At 33.3% G+C, this 20132-nt stretch overlaps 1 protein-coding gene across 1 annotated transcript; it reads left to right on the plus strand.

The window, feature by feature from the left end:
- The first annotated feature begins 1208 nt into the window (after positions 1-1208).
- On the plus strand, positions 1209-14203 carry LOC106057844 (zinc finger CCCH domain-containing protein 15-like). The gene is made up of 12 exons (XM_013215164.2): positions 1209-1376; positions 7005-7106; positions 8249-8357; positions 8992-9126; positions 9222-9313; positions 9451-9553; positions 10015-10091; positions 10313-10381; positions 10648-10725; positions 10944-11042; positions 11985-12117; positions 12856-14203. Exons 1-12 carry the CDS (start codon positions 1305-1307, stop codon positions 13071-13073), a joined length of 1287 nt encoding a protein of 428 aa, XP_013070618.2. The 5' UTR covers positions 1209-1304; the 3' UTR covers positions 13074-14203.
- The last annotated feature ends 5929 nt before the right edge of the window (positions 14204-20132 follow it).

Here is a 20132-nt window from a genome sequence, read left to right on the forward strand (position 1 = left end):
AGAAAGACTGTTTTTTTTTGTTTTTTTTCGCCGAAGATTGAGAAACAGTCTTATTTTATTCTCATATATCGAATATATATATATATATATATACATATATATGCTGTACGCACGTTTATGCATAGGGTTAGGGTTTACTGGGCGTTAGGGTTAGGGTTTGGAAAAAAATCGCCCCCCCCCCACTCCAAAGTTCTGGATCCGCCAGTGATTTATTTATGTCTATGTTTAAGACATATAGAAGTAAGTTGAGAGTTCTTTCCCTTTGTTTTGATTTATTATTATTTTGTACATTTAGCTTGTTAAATTTAACTTTGCATTGTCTAGTCCTCCTTTACATGGGCCTGCAGATATCTTGTAACCCTAACCAAGTCTTAGGCTACATACAGAGACCGAGATTTATGATTTAGATCTAGGTTTATAGACATACCCAACGACCATCAAGTAAATATTCATACATCAGAACATCTGTGACCATGCTAAATAAGATCATTTTGTCCCTAACTCAAAGATGTTTTAATCAATGAAGTTTTGCAATTGCACAATCTGGACTCTATTTCTTTAACATCAATGTAATTTTGGATAAGAACCCATGCTCATTGTAACACTTTATGTCAATACTTCTGTGGCATTTTACGTCTCGAGAGATTACCTTTACCCTTTGCAACTTCTTGTGTGACTAAAGAGGCCAATCCATGATACACAGCTGCGGTCGAAGGTTGGGCATATGTGATCACCAGGTCCCGTTGCATTATCACCCTTCTTTCTGCTTCTGTAGTGTATGACATCAGCAATCAGTGACCCTTCATTAGAGCTCTCTCTCCATGTGGACCTGTCCAGTGCCACCTCTTCCCAGCTGCTTGTGTCGATTTCGAAGAGGTTCGTGTTGCGTTTGCATACATCCGTATAACGTAAAGGTGGGTGACCAGCGGCTCTCCTGCCTTCTGTTAGATCACCATACAGAATGTCTTGTGGAAGTCGACCTACTGGCATTCTATGAACGTGGCCAAGCCAGCCAAGGCGTCTGAACAGAGCGGTTGTCCTGGCATCATGCTGTTCGTAGCACTTCCTCATTGGTTATCCTATCTTGCCACCTTATAGAACTCGTACAAGGGTATCTATATCTAGAATCTATAAATCCGACTAAAAAGTTCGAAACTATTCAACTTTATAGGCCAGTGCAGTACGAAATCAAAAGTCTAGCTTCGAATGTGTACGATTTGAGACTTCCGTTTCAACGCCGTGCGTAAACTGTGGTGAAATCAAAACCATATTTTAGATCTCAACTAGATCTAGTTTTTAAATAAATGCCTCCGAAAAAGAAACCAAATGAACCTAGCAAAAAAACTGAAGTAAAGAAAAAGGAAAAAATTATAGAGGTATGTTTATTTTAGATCTAGAAATCTGTATAAAATATATTGTTATAGATCAATAGATCTACTAGAGTCTAGTTACTAGATCTACAGTAACTTACGTTTATCGAACAAGTTAAGCTCATTCGCGGACATTTTTTATGTTTGAATTTGTGTATCTCCGTAAAAATTAGACCTAGAAAAAAACTGATTGTATCTATGAACTCCTCATCCATTTTTCTTAAAAAGTAGACATGTTTTATTCTATTACTACTCATAGTTAAACTTATATTTGATGTTAAAATGGGTCAGGTTGATGATTTCAAAAGCTTAAATTATCGAACACTTTTTTAGCTTTATCTTATCTTATCGAACATATTAAGAACTTATCGAACACACGAGAAGTATGGTGTTTTAAAAATGTTATAATCTTAAAATTTTGTGAAAAGTATGGTGTTTCAAAAGTGTTATAATCTATATTTTTTTATTTATATCATTTTCTTTTTACGCCATGTCAAGAAATACAGATTTTTAGTCATTTTCAAATGGTCCACATCGAAGGAATCTATCACTGATCAGCTCTGCTTAGAAACTGACGGTGCTAAGCCCAGTAACGTAGTACTTATTTAGGTCTAAGCTATTTTGAGACATAAGGCCATTAATAAATTAAATCCAGATATTATTTATTTGAGGGAGAGCCTAATAAGCTTTGGTAGCCAATAGATAATCCCGCCCTCCCCAAGTCATTGCAGGACACAACAGTTTAATTGGTTGACCTAAAAACGAAACATACGGTACGCGGCCCTACGTAACTAGCCGCCGATCTAGCACGCTCAGTGTATGTAACAGCCCAAAAGTCAGTGCTAGATATTTTTCGATCTGGACGGGGAGGGGGGGGGGTGCTGAAAAGCTATGGTAGCTTGCAAGCTGTGTTACCTATAGATGTAGATAAATCCGCCCTCCCTAAACCACCTGGTTAACCAAAAAAAAAAACAACGTATTTTAGAGCACGCTTAGTATTTGTCCCACACACACGCAAACAACATATCTATATATACTACGTATCTATCATGCCTAGTGTTTGTGACCTAATTAGCGGCTTGACCGTAGGTACTCGACTGATGGCTCCTCCCCCTTTCCCCTCAACATTGTTCTTACTACAACTTGAACAATGTTTTGGGGCTGTGTTGATGGCCTGGTTTACACCTGTGTGTTACGCTATCACTGACCATTTTTTTTTGTTGTGTGTTAGTCTGGTGGCTGCGTTTGGATTGAGTCTTAAAATTTACGTTGTTACTTTGCACTGAAAAAGTGTGAATGTTGGAGAGTGGAAGCGCGGGTAAGGGGGTGTAGGCAGAATAGGAGAGTGGTTAAATGCGTTATTGTTATTATTTTGTGTATTTGTGATGTTTCAAAGGAGTGTCTTTGTAGCGCATTATGAGCTTTATGGCAAATATATATATATATATATATATAATTTTATAGACTCGGCGCCACACACCTAGATCAAGAAGCACAACTGACTCTATGTATTTGAGGCTGACGTCACATTCTAATGGTCGATCAATTATTGATGATCTCTGGATACAGTGTCTTGACTGTTTCTCTCCCCCACCCCCGACCTTTTTTTTTTACCTGCCCAAGACATTTTTATTTCAAAATACTATATCTGCATTCTATACCTCCCCCTTTGCCCTTTCGTTTTATTAATATCTCTTCACATCAAGCACATGCGCTAGGTATTGGTATTTATAACACATAATTCAGAAGTTAATAGAATGGGGCATCTGAAAAAGAAACAACAACTGAATACATTCCGCAACTGAATACATTCCACTCTGTTTCTCCTTGTGTATCCTCATGGATGCCATTTGCATCAAGCTATAATATATAATATATGTGTCATAAAATCAAGCTTTTAAAATGGGTACAATTAGTGCATATCGATGTAAATCTATTTACTTAAAAAAATATAGCACATTTACGGTAAACCACAAATAGCTGATACAAATTGTAACATATGATTAATTTATATCTGTACTCTGCATTACATTATTTAAAAAAATAACAATTAAAAAATATATAATTTAAATATTTTGTTTTCTTTGGGTTATATCCCTTTGATGTTTATTTTTAACATTAAAATGGCGTTCGATATCTTACGATGCTGAGATTGCTTATATAAAAACTGCTATTATCGAACACCCCCTTTTTAAACCTCAATTTTCATGTTTAGGTAACAAAGGACACTTTCAAATAAATAGTTGTAAATATTTCTCAGCCTAATTAGAAGCGTATTATATAGTTTTTTTGAGCTGAAGCGTCATTAGCATTAAAAAATACCCTTAACCCGAGACTCACTCCACTCTTCCCAAGAGTTCAAAAAATGTGAAATTTTTATACCAATATTACCAATGCACTTTGAATATAAGTAAAAAAATGATCCTCGGGTGAAAATGAAACTAATTATAACTTAACTATCAAGAAATGGACTAGTTTCTTTATAATCATCGAAATAAAGGAGAATTTTAAAAAATACAATGGGGTGTTCGATAAGTACCTTAAAACGAAGGTGTTCGATAGATGTAAGTTACTCTAGTAGACTCGTCTCTAGTTCTCTACTACTACTACTAGTCTAAGACTAGGTGTAGTCAACTGTAGTCTAAGACTTGTCTAGTCTAAGTCTAGTGAGTCTCGTCTCTAGCCACTCAATACGTGGTGTCTCTAGCCTAGGCAGTCTAGTCTAGGTCTACTTTAGTACTTCTAGACTCTAGTGTCTCTAGTCTACTTAGACTTAGCTTAGTTCTTAGTACTACTAGTCTAGCTAGAATCTAGTCACTTAAGTCAAGTTAAGTCACTAGTCACTAGTCTAGTATCTCAGTCTTGACTAGAATCTAGAGTAACCACAGTCGCCACAGAGTTTCATAGACCAAAACAGATTTTATCACTTTTAACCTTCTTAAGACGATGCGGCCATATATCGGCCCAAGGCTATTTGGCGAAAATGACGAGCCGGCCGATATATCGGCAGCGATGTTTCCAATCAAAGGATTGGCTTGCCAGTGTTTGTATCAGCCAATCAGATTAGTTCTTACTATTTTTACACATTAGTAGACTGTAATGGGGGCTACCTTTGCTGTTTTAACGCGATAATTTTTTTAATTGATTTTTTGAAGTTAGCTAGTGAGAGGTGAAAATGTTAACATGTCAGCTGTTGATATTGATGAAAACATTAGTTATTTATTTATTTATTTTTATTTTAAATAAGCTAGAATTAATAAAAATAAGAGCAGAATTGAGGAAAACTTTAGTTAGGTCTAAGTTTACACTAATACTAGATATAGTATGGTTTGACGATGTCTATTCATGGTTACATGGTTTAGAGGTAAGGGTGGGTAGCTGGATAGAGAAGACCCATTTGAGAACCAAGAGATTAGCACCCAATAGGCTGTTTTATGCTTTTTTTTTTTGCTATCAATTTAGTTCAAACATTTGTCAGGGAGACTAATAAATATGATGCCAACTTTCTGACCAGCAAACAGCTAAAAAAACGATCCCTGGGTCATAAATGGGTGACTGTCACTGTGACAATAATGAAGGTGTTTGTTTCCATGGTACGGGGGGGTGGGGTGAGAGAAAAGTTGTAAAATAATGTGATAGAAGTGTCTGAAGGGTCTCAAATGTGCCTTGTTTCTCTACTCTAAAGACATGTATTAGGGATTATTTAAGCCTAAAACTTCTTAAAAAACTCTTACCTTTATAATTCTGTTCTGTTTTGAAAAAAACTTTTTTGGAATTGTGTGCGCATAAATTATGCAAATTAGCTTGGCTTATTTTAATAAATGTTAATATTTCAGATAAATTCCATAAGATTAAATTAGTTCATTCATTTCTCTTCAATAATATATATAGTTTTGTGTATGTAAAGTAATTAGTTTATTTGTTAGGAATTTTTTTGTAACAGAAGTGTTAAGGCTGGAAATAGGGCTCCGTCTTTTTGGCACAAGACATGCTAAAATGCTCCGTCTTAAGAGGGTTAATCAAATCTCTCATCACATTTACACTTACAGACTAACTCAACTGTCATACATAGAAGATTATTATTTTTATAGTAGTTATGTCATATGATGATTAGAGTTAGAAATTACATTATCTATTTATTTCAAAGTATAGAGATTAGACTTAGAGTATAGACATAGTATCATAGAGAAGAGAGTATAGAATAATAGATCTAATCAATTCTAATGACAATGAAGACAAAAGTTGATTCGCAATCAGAATCACTGTCAGTGTCGATCAGATTAATCTAGTGTCTCTAGTAGTCTTTACTTCTGTACACTTTGTAGGTCTAGATCTTGTCTTGTCACAGTCTTGCTCTTGTGGCCTTTGGTATATATATTACAGACCTGCCTACCGTTACGCAAAATGCGTATTCATTACGCAAAATCTCCCAAAAATGACCGTCAGTACGCAAATACGCATTGAACCCGTCGCGTTACGCATTTTGTATCCTTTGTTTTTATTTCTCTCTTGACTAGCTTACGAGCGGTAACGGAGGTCACGCTAAGCCGTCCTGTGGGGGGGGGGGGCACATTGTGTCCAGATCTATACGTTCTTACGTTGATTGGTTCTTAAAAGCAATTAGATTTAGTCTAGAAATGAAGAACGCGAGAGTGAGGGAGTGGCGGGTTGGTACCGTCAGTTAGCTGATACACCAACGTGACTTTTTTTTTTTTTTTTTTTTTTTTGTAAGTTCATTATAGTATTTCCGTATTTATTTGTATAGAAAAAAATATCGAAGTGCTATCGATTCAAAACACATTGAGTGACATTGTAGATATCTAGTCTAGATCTGGATTCTAGATCTAGAATCTAGATAACTTGTTATACAGGAGTAGATTCTCTACATTACTCTACAATCTAGATCCAATTTAGTTGTATGATTTAGATTATCTAGATCGATAACATCTACTACCATCTAGATTCAGATCTAGATTAGATTCTTAGTCTTAGTATAGAATAGATCAAGGATGAAGTAGGCCTACGAAAGTTTGGAGTAGACCTACGTTTGTAGCGGATCCACGGCATCGGTAACACTCTTGAGCCCTGATCTAGAGTAGATTATATTCATTATATAGATTATTATAGACATAGATCCAGATCTAGTCTAGATATCATCTCTATTAATCTCTATTGTCGTATTGATTTAGATTGTAGATATAGATCTAATCATGACATCTAGATCCAATATTATATATACACACACACACTCACATATATATATAGTTTTATATATATATAAAATAGTGGATTGCGTAAGTCACGGTAAGTGTTACGCATTCAGGTGCCAAAATACGCATTTTGACCATCAGCGTTACGCATTTGGACTTTTCTTGGTAGGCAGGTCTGATATTATATATTTAAAAACACATACTGCTAGCAGAAATCTTTTTTAAAACATCAATTTAATGCTATTTGTAATTATCAATATGCTTTTTCAAGCATGACAATGATAAACTGATTGTAGACAGTTGACTAGTTTGATAAACAAGTTACTGAAAATATTTGATGTATCTTTTTTATCATAGCATTATATTAAAACATTACTTTAAAAGAATAAATGGGATTGTAAACTATTTTGATTATCTTTTATAGGACAAAACTTTTGGCTTGAAGAATAAAAAAGGTGCCAAACAGCAGAAGTTCATTAAAAATGTTACGCAGCAAGTCGTCCACGGCAACCAGAAATCTAGCAGAGTATGTATTGAACCCTTAATGCAGTGTTACTCACTTAATCAATGTAATCATTGTATGTAAGACAAGTCAATGTTTTTCTTTTATGGACTGTCAAAAAAATTTTAAGAACTTCAAGTAATAAAACTGTTGGAACTGTTCCGACATACTCTTTTTTATTTTTGTGTTTGTATGCCAGTTTTGAAGATTAAAAAGTACACATGTAATCTTCTTGCCTTTCAACCACTGCTCTACCTGTTCTACTCTATGATTCTCACCACTGCCTGGTCTTTACTTCTATCTTCAACTTTCTTAAAGGCTAGACAAATTGACAAAGCCTGCTTAAGTGTAAAATGTGCCAGACTATAAATCAGGATATAAGGAAGGGTTGGGTGAATAGAAGTCTGGAGATTTCAATAAAAAATGGCAACTAATCTGATCATATCCAAACTGATAGAATCCTTTCAGTTCCTTATATATTCAATTTGATTAGATATACAACCCTTTCCCGATGCAGATCTGATTCACAGTTCTCATCGGATCTGGATCTCATTCTATTTGATCAGGTCTAATCTGAATGAATATATTACCTGTTTCATATTAATTTTTGTGTTTTAAGAAGTGATAGAATTTTATTTTGGGTGTAACGAGGGGGGGGGGGGCGGTTTATGTAAACAGAAATCACAGCTTTGAATGAAATAAGTCTAATATCTATACAATATATGATACTTATTGATATTTTAACCCATGTATATATTATGTTGTACCGCACTTTAATCTCTAATTCAATCATTTGTTTATATATATATATTAAATGAAAGACCAGGTAAAACAATGTAAGGGGCAGTAGATGTAATTGTGGTTGCATTTCTCTCTCTCTCTCCCCCCCCCCCTATAAGTTACATACCAGGCATGCTCTATTTATTACCTTCTCACAGCTCTCGATAGCTGTCTAGGAGGAGATGCACCATCATAATTATTTCTATGAAAACACTACTATATTCAAAATAAATTCTAAATATACATGAATTTAGAGTATTGTTTTCATGGAAAAGAATTATGATGGTGCATCTCCTTCTTAGACAGTTGGACAACACTCCTATGACTTTTGCATTTGAGATCTTGGAGCCAGACTGTTAAGCATTCTACTATGTTTGTATTCACAGTTGGAAGCACAACAGCTAGCAGATAAAGCTGCTAAAAAAGATGAGAAGAAAAAGCTGCAAGAGGAGATCAATGCTCTTTTTAAACCCGTGGCTCAGACTGTGTCTAAAGGTAGAACTTGTTTGTCTGTGTCAAAATATCTTGAGATAATTGTTTCAAGTGGCAGATACTGTACATCCCAGTTTCTATGGCCCAGGTGGACTGGGTCAGGTTCATGTGTCCAGTAAAATGATCAACTGCCTTTACCATCTCTAACTTGAGCCATCTACCCACAAGAGTTGGGTGGATTCAGTGGCAACCTAAATATCGTGAAGTTCAAAATCCTAGTAGTGCAGGATTCAAACTTGTTATTCATTTATTTACAAGCCTTGTGGTTTACCATACTGGCTCTGCTCCCCAGTTTGGAAAATATGAAATAAAGTAGCTCTATGGACTTTGTGACTTTGGAGTTCTTTAGTTACATTTTCTTAAGAATTTAAAACAGATAACATTAAAGTGATATTGGTATGTCTTCAGTTTTATTAGTTTTTACATGTTTTTAGATTTTAAATAGGCTTGTATTATTTTCATCTTACTTAAAATAATTGTATGTTTCAAAGATTCACTGTCTTAATGGTGGTATTTGTATAATTTTTTGTTTTTTCTTTGGATATTCCAGATAAATACATATTAAGGCTTTTATAATGCTGATCATAATACATATTGTGTCTTGCGATTCTTGGCATCTTTAAAAATCTTTGTTCAGGTGTGGACCCCAAATCCGTGCTGTGTGCATTCTTCAAACAGGGGCAGTGTTCCAAGGGAGATAAGTGTAAGTTCTCACACGACTTGACCATTGAAAGAAAAGGAGAGAAAAGAAATATTTATGAAGATAAAAAAGGTAAATTGTTTTGTAGTTTAGGTCACACTTTTTTAGATAGTATAGAATGAAGAGTTATATATCAAGCCTACGTTTGTGTATTTTGTGTTCTATAGAAACAATGGAGAACTGGGATGAAGCTACGCTTGAAGATGTCATTAACAAAAAACACGGAGAAAGTGATTCAAACAAACTTAAAACTGCAATTGTAAGACTTTAGTTTTATAAACATCATGTTCTAGCTCACATTCTTTAAAAAAAAATACTTTAGCATTAAGTAAAGAAATTAATAGTTCTAAAGTAAAGAAATTAATAGTTCTAAATAACAATGTTCTGGGTCTACAGATTTGTAAATTTTTCTTGGATGCAGTTGAAAGCAGTAAATATGGTTGGTTTTGGGAATGTCCCAATGGAGTGAAGTGTATATACAGGCATTGTCTACCTCCAGGTCAGTATTTTGTTGTGTTGAATGACAATAATAAATCATGGTACAAATATTTACTCATGGAAATTGAAAGTTAAGAGATTGTAAACAATTAAACTCGAATGTTATTTAGTAAATAATTTGTGTTAAATAAAAGCAAAATACACTCCCTACTTTTAAATTGTAATTTTAAAAAAAATTAATTTCCCTAACAATTTTAAATACCAAGGGCACCCCTTCCATAAATTGAAGACAATGTCCCATCACATAAACTAGAGACATAGCACCATCACACAAATATGTTCTTTCCCATGACACAAACAGGAGACTTACTCAGCCTCATTGTTTAAACTAGAGACATATTCAGTTCTATCACACAAAAAAAAACACACTACACACTCTGTATATTAAGACATGAAATGCTGTTGCAATATTTGCAAGCATGAGGTAAACAACATAGTTAATAGGAATGTAATTATCCACAGGGTTTGTGTTAAAGAAAGACCAAAAGAAAGCTGACACAGAAGATCAAATAACAATAGAGGAGCTTGTTGAGACTGAGGTCAGTAATAGAAGAAATCTGAAACGAATGTTTGTATGACTTACAAACTGAATTTGGAAAACAAATTACTATTTTATTTGCTCAATGCTAACTGATCAGTAAGACATATTTTTATTGAGCTAACAAAAGTTTGGCTTTAACCCTAATGATTTTTTTTTTCTGCTTTGCTTTTATTTTTATTTACAACATATTATTATTATATCTGTTCTCCTTCCCAACAGAGAGCTGCATTAGGTTTGAATGTGACCAGAGTTACATTAGAGACATTTATTAAATGGAAAGAACGAAAGGTAAATTATTATTTGAAAAAAAAAAAGCTTTGAGAAAATGTTTTTTGTTGCCAAGTGGGCCTTTAATTATTTAATTTTGGGAACAACTTTAAAAAAAAAGTCTTTGTACTTAGATCCAATTTCATATAAATATATTAACATTACCTTTTTGTCTCTTTAAATATGGACTGTTAAAAATATGTGTGTCAGTTTGTCATTGTTTTATAATTTGTGTGTGTTTGTGCCTAATTCTGGAATGTTTAATAGAGATATATTTCTTTTGACAGAAACAAGAAAAAATTGAGAAACATCTGGCAGATCAAGAAAAGAAAAAAGCTGATTACAAAGCTGGTCGTACTGTAGGGGTAGGTTGTCCATCTTCTGTTGCTTAGACTATACATTTCTGCATATTAGATGACATGTTTATGAAGAAAATGGAAACATTAATTTAAAGTGACCATCTGTAAATCTGAAAGTTTAATGAAATATAATTAGCCAGGTTAGTCAACTTTTGTTATGATCTGTTGGTTAAAATTTTTATAATTACATTGTAACTACCAAGTTCTGAACACTTTGTCTGTAGATCAGTGGTCGACAGATGTTTGAATTCAATCCAGACCTTGTACTTGGGGATGATGATGAAGCTCAGGAAGGAGAGATTGAACGAGAAGTAGAAGAAGAGGTATGGTTTAAATTTAAAATCAGTAAAGCATTGATAGAAGAAGAATGTTTTAAATGTTAATTCACTAGAGCATTGATAGAAGAAGAATGTTTTAAATGTTAATTCACTAGAGCATTGATAGAAGAAGAATGTTTTAAATGTTAATTCACTAGAGCATTGATACAAGAAGAATGTTTTAAATGTTAATTCACTAGAGCATTGATACAAGAAGAATGTTTTAAATGTAAATTCACTAGAGAAATGATTGATAGAAAGTCCTGGGATCAAACTTCATAGTTAAAAAAAATATTAATTTATCTTGTATTATAAGCATTTAGTGGAACACCATCATTTTGTGCACATTTCTGCTACCTATAAATAATGTTACTGCACACAAAAATGATCACTGAGCTGTCAATAAAAAAACATTGCCAACGTTGATCTTCTTTTTGATACATGTACAATTCTACATAGGTGACCCGAGGTAGAAGTGGTTGCTACGCATAAGCATGGAATCAATATAACAGCTAGTAGAGCAAATTTCATACGTCTCTAGCTATTGAACTAATAATTGTAGTTATAACCTTTTAGTCAGCTGCACAACATGATCTTTTCATTTGAACTGTAAAGTAAATACATAATGTTATCATGTGTTCAGATGAACCTACCTGGGTCTTGAGAAAACCTTCTAAATATCAGAACTTTGATATAGCCCTATTTTATACAGCACGATTTGACTTTTTTCTTTTAATCAATTCATTCACTTTGTTGCCATGTTTCAAAATACTTAATGGTAAAAAAAAAATTCAATTTCAATTTGAAAAAAAAAAGGATTTTCAGTATAATTTGTACTATTTATTGTACTTATCTATCTAGGATATTTTTAAAAAAATAATTGTTGTGTTATTTAGCAGTAAGGCTAGATAAAAAAAAATATATTAATGTTGGGATATCATGTTGTAGGAGCCAGACACCAATATAGTAGATATCAGTGAAGGTCAGTGGGTCGCTGTAGAAGTGGACAACACTGGGACACAGGCCTCTGCAGACAGGTTTCAACATTTACAGGATATGATAAAAAATTTAAAAAATACTGGTGAGTGGAACAACATATTTCATTTTTTAAATATAGTTTATAAAAAATGCTGTCATACCAGGCCTACAGTTCTCTGCTCTCCTAACAGCATGGAAAGTTCCTGTTTTAAACCCTTGTTAGAGTTGTTACTTCTGGCTGAACTTCAGCACTGTTTCATAAGAAGTATCTAGAACTTGCATTGGGAAACCCAACTAACTGGTCAATCTACTTATATATGGCTCCTTCTGTTTAGGAAGACAATGGATGCGCCCAGATGAGTCACTGGCTTTGGTCTAGATGGGGCAGAATCTGGGGTGACTGATCAAGCCAAATCTGGAGCAACATGTATATGAATTAGATTGCAGGCATTGTAGACTAGGATTTTTGTTGCCGTAGTCAATTTGGTATTTTCTCACACGCGTTTTGAGAGTTTTGCCATTGCTGCAGAAGCCTTTCCTATTCAATCAACTTACCACATAAATAATGTTAGCAAAACTTTAAAATAAACAGAAAGGTTCAGCTAGGCCGTAATAAATTCCTAAAGAAATGCAGAAAACAATATTTTTTTGTTAGTTTCTCTGTAATGGAAAAAATCTATAATATTGAAATAATACACTCATTTGAATCAGATACCCAATTTGGATACAGAATACTGGGTTATATGGAATTCTAGATATATTAAATGTAACTAAAATTGGTTAAGTTATTGCAAGTAAATCTAGGAAGCAAATAGTTCAAATGTTGTTTTTTTTCTCCCAGAGGAAGCCAGTAAACTGGATGAAGCTGCCGCTCTCTCAACTGATAGCGATTCCAGGCTTCAGGAGGATGAAACTGATGCTGCAATCGCTGCTGCGGTGGGTGCCACAGTCAATGGCAACCTTGACATTGATGAGGAGTTGTTTGATGGAGAGGATATAGATTTGATAGAGGATGACTTAGAAACATTAGAACTGAATGAAGACACAGTTGATTTGTGATCCAGGCTGAAAACAGATGCTTTAATCTCAGATGTTGTTTCCATTCACAGATGTGTTAGCTTCACTAAGTGATGACTGATATGGATAGGTTTGACTTCTTTATAGCAATCATTATATATATAAATTTGATTCTCTTGAACATTTTATGTAGAAAATGTCCTGATGACATTAAATTTTTCACTCCTTTCATTAAGCGTTGTATGAGGATAAAGCATTGCATATAGCAGTAAGATATTTACATGCAACTTTTCTGAAGTTGACATCATACTAGTCTACACAAATTTTTAATTTTTTTTTTCCTTTGAAAAAAAAAAAATCAGTTCCCCCCCCCTTTTTTTTTCCCCCTGCTGCTGCCAAACTAGACTGTTTAGCGTGTGTGATATTGAGGATTTTGTTGTTTGGTGATATGTGTGACAATACATAACTGAACATGTTCATTGCTTTTTGAAATTATTTTCTTGGCCTGTGCTGTGAGCTTATTGATCACTCAATTTCAAATTGTTTCAACTCCATTCTCCTCTCATCTGCCCCATCTAACCCTAGAACTCATAGATAATTTGAAATTAAAAAGTTTGTAACTCATTGTTGGTCCAGAAATGCAGTCAATTGTTTGTTTCACATAGTCTTTAAGATAAATTCATACATGTATGATATCTGTTACATTGATTGCCAACTGTTCTCTGGTCTACAGACTCTTGTGTCATCATGAGTCTGCATGTAAATCCAGGAACAGCTTCTTTTAAAGGATAGTTTTATGCTGTTTTTTTAAATGGTTCATCTAAAACAACAACAACATTCATATTCAAAACAGGTTCTCCTGTGGTAGACATGGTGGTGGATTCGTAGATTGCATGATGAACATTAAGTCTGCAAATAACACTAATTTTTGTTCTTAAGATGAAGTGTAGAAGAAGCTGACTGGCAATATAAAATAGATTTCAAAGGGGCTTTGCTGTCTTAAATAAAAAAGGATAGATTATGATTTAGGACCATTATTGTCTGTCCTTCAAGCCCTCATACTTAACAATGTTATCATCAGTTGTAATTTGTCTGGCTACAAAGGTTATTGGAAGATATAATGAATTAAATGCAAATTGTATTATTTGAATAAATGTTTTAAATCAATGTAACTACCTTTGTTGGTGTTCAATTGAATGTCAGTGAAAACAAAGGTATAATCCTTGCCTTTAGTTCTATCGTTTCTTCTCTTCATCTTGCAGTTCACTTTTGGAGATGTTTTAAAATCAAAATGCAACATCCAGTTACATCCCAGAAACAGATTCAGTTTACATTAAGTTAATGATTTATAAAACGGTCACTATCTAGCTGATCAAAGAAGGTTGACTAGATTGGCAAGAAATAGGAAACTTTAGTTTGGCAATAGAAAAAAAGGAAATTAAAAAGAAAAAAAATCATCTTTTTTAATGATAAAAGTTTATCTAAGAGGTATAATTGCACTTACTATATCTCTAAAATTTCAAATAATTAATGAAGTGGTTCATTTTTTTTTTATTGATTTATCTTATATTTGATACAATAATTGTTTAAAGATTCAGCTTGATCCGGGAATGGGTGTGGGAGAAATAACCCTAAACACTGAAGGGTTAATTTCCCTTGTTGGTATGAATAAAAAAAAGTAGTGATTCATGTATTATCAATGAATAATTGAGCAAAGTTTCAACTTGCTCCAAGCATGGGTATGGGAGAATAACTTTCCACCAGACAGATTGAGTTGATATAAGCTTTGTAATAAAATGTTTGCAGTTGACTCCTCTATTTACACTTTAGAGGAAAACATGATCCATTTTCATATATAGTAAAATCCATTTAATTGAAACAGCTGCTTATTCAGACTAAGTCCTATACTGAAAACTATCCTACCGGTATTATACATTTAAATCAGGTTGGTAAGACTCTTCACTTGTTAGGATCAATGAACTGGATTCAACTGTATAGCTGCTATTCCCATTCTTTCTTCTTATAGCATTATAAGCAGATACAGACTTGCTGTAAGTAACTTGATCCGTCATTGCTAATTTTGTATAAAAACTGTCATTGCGTTAAAGTTTTCTCCATCTTTGTTGTCTGAATAGTAAAAATCAAAGAACTGAGCACACTTCTGAATGCCATTTTTTCAGTTTCTTTTTTTTTTTTTTTTTTGACGATGAACATTTCTATTCGCTTGATTTCTTTTTTTTTGTAAATTTTACTTTATAATTTAAACAATTCCTAATTTATGTTAAAATGGAAAACAGACATATTTGATCAAGTGAAGTCTGCAATTAAATTTGTTAAACTTAAAGTCTTTGTACTAATGGAGGACCATCAAGGATTTGGATATACCCTGTATCAAATATAGGAGGTATATATGTAAAAGTTACCAAACTTATATTGATTCCATAATTAATGAAATTATATTCTAAATTTTAATAAAATGAGTTTGTGTACAATTTCACTATCAAGTATCAAAATTCAAGTTTTAGTATTATTTACACTTTAAAATCATCAGGCATGAGTGACGAATTGGGCTTTAGGGGGAAAAAATGACATCTAGGGCAAAAAAAAAGGGGGGGGGGGTCTTTGAAGAGAATTGAAAATGCCATGGCAAATATCACTGATGTATATATTATGATTTTCATCATACGTCTATATTAACAAAATTGTGAAAAATAAAATATGAATGTATTCAGTTTGAATACACCATTAAATTAGGAATTAATTTTTTTTTGATTTAGAATTATATTTCTTGCTAAGGTGTTTTAAGAAGTCCTAGAAGACATGAACATATGCCCATATATTTATATGGTAGTTGTATGCATTGATAAGGAATGAAATGATATAAGATTTATTTCTTTTTCAACAATTTCATCCAGAGTCAATAAAATATCACACTCTAGTCTTATCTCTGCAATAAATGTGGTGCTTAAAGAGCTAATAGTTTGATTACATTGCTATTGAATGTCAATGTTTTCAAACTATTTCTGGCCTGAGTATAAATTATTCTAAAAACATTCTTGCCAACAACTTTGTATTTGCAAAGTTTTGAGACAAGTTTTATCATCTAAGCTAACATGAGAATTGTAGGAAAGCAAAATGATGATTTATTCCACCTTCTTTCCTGCATTGATACCGATTAAGACCTTTAAAATTACAATAAACAAAACAATTTCTATTGATTAAAGAATACCAGTACATTATTGGGTGTAACACCTTCCATATTAAAAATAACTCTTTAAGGAGAGGATTTTTCCAATCTAATTTGCTTTGGCTTATCATTTCAATGTTTTATCATAACATCTTATTAGTTTTCAATGCTCTGCTTACTTGTGCTGCTGTATTGTGTAGCCAAGGCTGAAGGAAGAATTCAAGACTTTGAGAGTAAACGCTACAGAAAAATGCTGGGTATCAGATAACAGTAAAACACAAATGAGTCTGTACTTAAAAATAAATTATGGCTTTTATACATCGCTACTTTCATGCTTATAGCATGCTCAGAGCGCTCTGGTCTAATCTCAGTTGTGTGTGTATGGGGGGGGGGGGGAATCTAGGAGAAGTTTTTCCATGCTGCCTTCATGCGCTCAGTAAACACATTTCTGCCCGAGTCGGGTGTCGAACCTCGAGCCTCCTATTAAGAAAGGTAGCCAAGCCAAGATAAGTTCAAGCGCACTTAGCCTCTTGACCACGCTTCCCACGTTTACAAATCAAAACTCTAGCTGGCAAAAAAAAAATACTATGAAGAGGCACCAGCTGAACTGGTTTGGTTACATTTTAAGAAATCATTTAAGTCATCCTTCAAGGTACAGTTAAGGGTCATCCAAAGAAAAGATGGCTGGAGAACGTGAAAGAATGGACCAGCCTCTTTCTTAATATTCTGGTAAGAACAGCGATTGAGTCCTTCCTGCTCTGCTTTTTCAATAGGAGTTCATCTCATGTAAGAACAGCTAGTAGGACATCACCCATACGATGAAAATCAAGGGAGATATGAAAGGAAAAATTAGAATTAAGTGACACAGCAACTGACTGATAATGAACGGTGGTATAACAGCGTAGAATAGCAAGACATTGCTAGCTTCACACTGACTAGTTTTGGACACATACAGAAGACACAGACTTCATTCCTTGTTGATATTTAAACGTTGATGAATTTACAGGCTGCTCTTATGTTATCTTCCTATCTTATATAATACAGAAGTTACTTCCAAAAAGAAGATGATTACGTCGTTCGCATCATGCATTTATTCATGCATTTTAACCAATGACCCAAATTCTGCCAAGTCACTGGTTTTTCTGGATAGCCTATTCCATGCTCTAATAGCGCTAGGGAAGACGGAGCATTTTTTACACATTTGTCCTAGCATATGGAATGAGGAATATAAGTCTTCATCTTTGTGTCTTTCTGGGTATTTTATTAAATTTTGTTTTTGTATTTGAAGATTGGTTCGGTGTTTTTTGTATAATTGCTTCTTTACTTTTGAGTCTTCTATCCTGAAGGCTTTCTAAATTGAGTGATTTTACTATTTTGTGTCTATTCCAGTTTACTAAGAAATGTTAGCGAAAAGGCCTTGGCTATGTTTTATCACGCTCACATCTGCAATATTTTAAGTTTCAATATACTGCCTGGTATGGCAATCTGAGCATTAAAAATAAAAATAAACTTCATAGAATCCTAAATGCTGCTGGCAAAATTATTGGCAAAAAATAAACCCCATTTGGGCAGTTGTTTGAGACAAACATCTATAAAAAAGCTAACAAGATCCTCGAAATAAAGAACCACCCTTTGTGTCAGGATTTTGTGATTTTACCATCACAAAAGAGATACAAGACACCGATAGCAAAGACAAACAGACACAAACACTCTTTTGTTCCCCTGGCAATCAAATCATTAAATAAGAACAATCTGGTCTAAACTTTGTCACATGTAAATTATGAGTGAGTCTGGTGTGAATGTACATTTTGGTTTCTTATAGTTATAATGTTTTTTGTTTGGTGTAATGCACAAATTGTAAGACAAATTTCCTTACGGATAATAAAGATTATTATTATTATTATTATTATTAATGTTTTTTTTTTTTTTTTTTTTGAGTTGAAGGGTCCCAAATGGAGGATGCATATTCTATTATTGGCCTAACCAAGGTTAAATAACTTTTTAGTTTTATGTTCTTATTTGATTTATAGAAATGTCTTTGAATAAACCCTAATGCTTTGTTTGATTTTTTGATAGTTTCATCAATATGGAGAATTCCTTAACAGTTTTTCATTTTCATAACACCTAGGTATTTTGAGTTTTTAGTCTGTGTTACTGGTTTACCATGAATAAGATAAGTGGAATTAATTTTAGTTTTTTTGTTACTCTTAATAACTGACATTTTTCAGGGTGGAAAGACATGCTCCAATTTGATTCCCTTTTCTCTAATTCATCTAATTCTCTTTGTAAAATTTCTGTATCTTGTGTTGTTTTTATTGTTCTATACTTTTATATATTATACAATCATCTGCAAATAATCTGACTTTTGTTCCTGAACTAATGCATTTTGGTAAACCATTTATGTAAATTAAAAATAGTAGTGGATCTAAGACTGTTCCTTGAGGTACACCTTAGTTTACTGTTATTGGTGTTGATTTAGAGCCATTTATTATTACAGTTTGTTCTCTCCCGATCAGAAAATCTTTAATCCACTGATGCTATGGACCATCAATGCCAAAATATTTTATTTTTTTAAGCAAACTATGGTGGTGAACTTTGTCAAAAGCCTTAGAAAAATCTAGTAAGATAGCATCTATTTCCTCACTATTATCTAAACCTTTTAGAAATCCTCAATTAGTCCAATTAGTTGTGTTTCACATGATCTATATTTCCTAAAGCCATGTTGGTATGGAGTAGGGACATTATGTTTGTCTAAGTGGTTTATGATGTTGCTACATATTATGTGTTCTAGGATTTTTACATGTGATGCTAGTAAGTGATAAGGGTCTTTAATTTCCTGGGTCAGATTTTTCTCCTTTTTCTTTTTTAAATATGGGGGTGACATTTCTTTCCAGTCCCTTTGTACTCTGTCCTGGTTAAGAGATGCCTGAAAAAGTATTTTGAACACTGGGGCTACCTCATTACTTAGTTCTTTGAGTAATCTAGCTGGAATACCATCAGGTCCAGATGCTTTATTCAGTTTAATATTCGCTAATAGGTTTTGGATTCCCTTTTCTTGTACTTCTATATCTCCTATGTTTTCTACTTGGTTCAAATAAAGTAATGTCTTTGTCTCCTGGGGCTGAGAATGCTGATGCAAAGTATTTATTAAGAATTTTCCACTTTAGTTTCATTTTCATTATAATATCTTCTGCTTTTAATGGCGCTCTGCCTGTTGTCTCCATTTTCTTAGACATAATGTATGCCCATAAGTTTTTGTTGTTATCCTTAGATATTAAACTGTTTATGTATTCACTCTGCAGCTGTCTGCTTACTTTTTGGGTTAGGTGTTTAATTTTTATATACATTTTATAAACTCATTCTGCATTAGTTTCTTTAAATTTTCTATATAGGTTTTCCTACTGTTTACAAAGCTTCTTTAATCTATAATTAAACCAGCATTTATTTATTTTGTTTGATGTGTATTTAGTTGGTATATGATTTTCTATAATGTTTTTAAGATAGTTTTTAATGAAATTCCAGAGTTCATCTGCTGGTTGGTTAATGTCTTTTTCTGATAAGAATGTTTGTTGAAAGTTTAATGAAGCTTGGTGTAGTTATGTTAGGTTGCATTTATTCCAGAGAAAAGATCTTTCTTTTGGGTTTTATAAAGGCTACTGCTTTTATCTGACTGTGTATTTTAATCATATCATGGTCTTAAGGAATAGATATATTATAATCTTCTACTAATCCAGGTCTGTTGGTTAAGAAGAGATCTGATGTGTTGTTTAATCTAGTTGGTTTTTTAATGATTTCATCAAAACTTAGGTTGTGTAATGTTTCTATGAAAAGCTCATTTATGTCCTTAAGGTTTTGGTGTTTATCTATGGTCAGTGTTTTCCAATTTATATCAGGTAGGTTGAAATCACCCATAA

The sequence above is a fragment of the Biomphalaria glabrata genome, chromosome 16 (genome assembly GCF_947242115.1).
Source record: "Biomphalaria glabrata chromosome 16, xgBioGlab47.1, whole genome shotgun sequence".
NCBI lineage: Eukaryota > Metazoa > Mollusca > Gastropoda > Planorbidae > Biomphalaria > Biomphalaria glabrata.

Bases quoted from the DNA above. Each gene is read 5' to 3' on its own strand.
- LOC106057844 (XM_013215164.2), top strand. From the start codon at position 1,305: ATGCCTCCGAAAAAGAAACCAAATGAACCTAGCAAAAAAACTGAAGTA. The intron at 1,377-7,004 runs GTATGTTTATTT...TATCTTTTATAG, and splicing joins AAAAGGAAAAAATTATAGAG to GACAAAACTTTTGGCTTGAA. The intron at 9,554-10,014 runs GTCAGTATTTTG...AATTATCCACAG, and splicing joins CAGGCATTGTCTACCTCCAG to GGTTTGTGTTAAAGAAAGAC.